At 38.0% G+C, this 4,003-nt stretch overlaps 1 protein-coding gene across 1 annotated transcript; it reads left to right on the forward strand.

Annotated features, from left to right (window-relative positions):
• The first annotated feature begins 2,794 nt into the window (after positions 1 to 2,794).
• LOC141552945 (ATP-dependent RNA helicase DHX8-like) lies at positions 2,795 to 3,769 on the forward strand. Its single transcript, XM_074284846.1, has one exon. The coding sequence runs from the start codon at positions 2,795 to 2,797 to the stop codon at positions 3,767 to 3,769; it is 975 nt and encodes a 324-aa protein (XP_074140947.1).
• The last annotated feature ends 234 nt before the right edge of the window (positions 3,770 to 4,003 follow it).

The following is a 4,003-nucleotide window of genomic DNA, read 5'->3' on the forward strand; positions in this document are numbered from 1 at the left end:
TAATTATATTAAAATTGATGGATTACTAAAGACAAACCTGTCACCAGCACTGAACACTGGCCCTCCAAAACTTAGGAGCAATATATTGAGTTGAGGTTACCATGTACAATCTTCCTAAACCTCAAGTACATGAAAGCTTTTCAAAAAATAGAGACTTAGAAATCAAAACCATGCAGAAACAGCACAAATTATATATCATCCCAGTTACCATGTCTGAATTGTCTGAATAATGCTTCTAGTGAGTCTACAGGAAATAAATTCCCCTCCCAATACCTCTATTCAAATCCAAAAAAGGAATAAAATCAGTCATTTTATTGATCTTTAAAGTAGTCTGCTGAACAAGAAACTTAAAATAATAATAGTATAATAGTAGTATCTTAGGGCTATTTCTGACTGAATTACATCAAACATAAAGCTAAAAAGAATAAAACAATAATAACCTATATTTACATAGTACTTTAAAGTTTGCAATGCCTCATTTTATCCTTATGACTAACCTATGAAGCAGATACCATGGGAATTATTACTATTTCATTTATCACACTGTATAGGTGAGGGGAACAGAGACAGAGGATGAAGATTTGTCCAAAATCCTATAGAAGTCTAATCCTAGCTTTGCTACACAAATGACATCCCCTTTACCTTATTAGGTTTTTTGTTTGTTTTTGTTTGTTTGTTTTGTTTGGGTTTTTTGTTGAGGCAATTGGGGTTAAGTGATTTGCCCAGGGGCCCACAGCTAGGAAGTGTTCAGTGTCTGAGATCACATTTGAACTCAGGTCCTCCTTGCTGCCCCTCTTTATTACTTTCTGATTTAAAAAAAAAAAAAAAAAGCAAAAACTTGCCCCTTATAAGGAAGGGAGTGGAGCCCAAAATCTATTAAAAGGAGTAGCAAACTGAGCTTTGATTCCCAGTTCTACTTTTGGATATATGGCATTGGAGAAATAGTTTAACCCATTCAGAGCCATCTTTACTTCATTACATTTTTCTCTCATGTACATACATAAGACAAAATATTTTGAAGGTAATTAAGTGAACCCTTCTAGCAACATGCTAAATCATGACCATGTATACTTTGAATGCAGTTTTATTAATCAGTGCTTTACAACTACCTAACTTTTCTTTTCCTTTCTTTTCTTTTTTTTGGTATGCTCTTTCTCTGTTTTATTGATATGATCATTTGAAGATATAAATTTTCCATTGATTACTGCTTTTTCTGCAATTCATACATTTTGGTATGTTTTCACATTATTGTAATTGTCTTCAATGAAATTACTGATTGTTGCTATGTTTGTTTTTTTTTCTTTAACATATTCATTCTTTAATAGAATAATACAATTAAGTTTTATGGTTGAGTTCACCCCATTCACATACAAAGTTTAAAATGACTAGTTGTGTATTTCTCATCATCCTATTTTCCTTTTTTTTTATTATTAATTTTATAATTATAACATTTTTTTGACAGTACATATGCATAGGTAATTTTTTTTACATTATCCCTTGTACTCCCTTCTGTTCCGAATTTTCCCTCCACCCCCTCCCCTAGATGGCAGGCATTCCCATACATATTAAATATGTTATAGTATATCCTAGATACAATATATGTGTGTAGAACCAAACTTTTTGTTGTTGTTGTTTCAAAGGAAGAATTGGATTCAAAAGGTAAAAATAATCTGGGAATAAAAACAAAAATATAAAGAGTTTACACTCATTTCCCAGTATTCCTTCTCTGGGTGTAGCTGATTCTGTCCATCATTGATCAATTGGATCTGAGTTAAATCTTCTCTTTGTTGAAGAATACATCATCATACAGTATTGTTGTTGAAGTCTATAGTGATCTCTTGGTCCTGCTCATTTCACTCAGCATCAATTCATGTAAGTCTCTCCAGGCCTTTCTGAAATCATCCTGCTGGTCATTTCTTACAGAACAATAATATTCCATAATATTCATATACCACAATGTATTCAGCCATTCTCCAATTCTTGCATTTTCTAGTTTTATTTTTGATTTATTTGCTTCACCTTGGGTTGGTCAAAATTACAGTGCTGAGACCTCCCAGGTATCCAGGGGAAGGTAATTCAATAATTCAAATATTCAGAAGGAGAATGTGTAATATTGTGCCTCAGTTTCCCTCAATTGGCATTTGGCAGACATCAAAATACAAAGATGACAATCTGTTCTGGGATAACTGTTTCCAAGACAGTTGGTTGTTAGGATTACAGAGTGATAACTCAGGTTGTCTGGACAATTCTCTAGCTCAGAATTCACACCTTTGGTTTGGGCCTCTAAGGGGAGTTGACACATTTGGACTTCTAAAGAGGAGTTTGCACATTTAGAGGAGTTTACACATTTAAAGGAGTTTACACCTTTAAAAGGAGCAAGTTCATTGGCTGTGAGAGTTCTTATAGGCCCATTCTCTGGGAGGATAAAAGAGGCAACATTGGGCCTGGAGAAGGGTCTAGACTGGGATTGAGTTTAGATGGCAATCTGAAAGGAGAGAGTCTGGACAAGAGTTGGAGGAAATTCAGAGCCAGGATTCAGGAAGAAGAGGATTTGAGAGTCTACCTTTGCTCTGGCTGGAGGCTCCAGAAGCTTCCCAAGAAACCTGCTCACAGAGGAAAAGATTTTATAGAAAAGAGATCTCCTCCCAGAGAAGGATTAATAACTGAGCAACAACAGAACTTTACATTTTGGCGCCCAACGTGGGGCACAAACCCATTACCCTGAGATTAAGAGTCTCATGCTCTACCAACTGAGCTAGCTGGACTTTAAGATTAGGGCTAGCTGTGACTCGCGATGGCCAAAGAGCTCGCCAAACTCGAGTACCTGTCCCTGGTCTCCAAAGTATGCACTGAGCTGGACAACCACCTTGGGATCAATGACAAGGACTTAGCTGAATTTGTGATAAGTCTTGCAGAGAAAAATACAACCTTTGACACTTTTAAAGCTTCTCTTACCAAAAATGGTGCTGAATTCACAGACTCTCTCATTAGTAACTTGTTACGCCTCATACAGACCATGCGGCCCCCAGCAAAGCCTTCTGCTAACAAAGATCCAGTTATTAAACCCAAGACAGAAAAGGAGAAGCTCAAGGACCTCTTCCCAGCACTTTGCCAACCAGACAATCCTGCAATTAGGACCATGCTTGATGAAGATGATGTGAAAGTAGCCGTAGATGTCCTCAAAGAGTTAAATGCTTTAAAGCCTAGTGCTGCAGCACAGAAGCAGAGAGGCTCTGAACATTGTGATAGAGCAAAGAAGAAAAAAAGGAGTCGTAGTCGAAGTCGAGATAGAGACCACAAGTGGAGACACCAGTCCCGATCAAGATCATCACGTTCTAGGACTCAAAACAGGAATAAAGGGAAATCTAGATATCGATCAAAGAGCAGAAGTCAGAGTCCTGTTAAAGACTATAAGGACTGTGATAAATATGGGGAAAAGAGCAATGACAGATGGCAAGACAAACATATGGATAGGCCTCTTCCTGAAGAGCCTTCTATTGGGGAAATTTACAATGGCAGAGTTACCAGCATCATGCAATTTGGGTGTTTTGTACAACTGGAAGGACTAAGGAAACGGTGGGAAGGTTTAGTTCACATCTCTGAGCTTCGTCGGGAGGGCCGAGTGGCCAATGTCACTGATGTGGTGAGCAAAGGCCAGAGAGTTAAGGTGAAAGTCCTGTCCTTCACTGGGACCAAAACCAGCCTGAGCATGAAGAATGTGGATCAGGATACTGGAGAAGAACCCATTTCAGCTAGAAAAGTTTACTAGTTTAATCCTTAAAGTAAGTTCCCTGTTTGTCTATTTAAAATTTCCTGGTTACTGGGGACTTCTTTGATGAATGTAGAGTCTTTGGTCCACATGTTGGGTGACAATTATGAAGACTGAGCTAGCACCCTGGCTACCTTAGAATCAGCTGGAGTCAGGATAGGCAAAAGTCCTTGGTCTTTATTCTTGGTCTTTGGGGGGGCAGTCAGGGGAAATGGGCACAGCAATCTCCACATC

This window comes from Sminthopsis crassicaudata, chromosome 2 (genome assembly GCF_048593235.1).
Source record: "Sminthopsis crassicaudata isolate SCR6 chromosome 2, ASM4859323v1, whole genome shotgun sequence".
Taxonomy (NCBI): domain Eukaryota; kingdom Metazoa; phylum Chordata; class Mammalia; order Dasyuromorphia; family Dasyuridae; genus Sminthopsis; species Sminthopsis crassicaudata.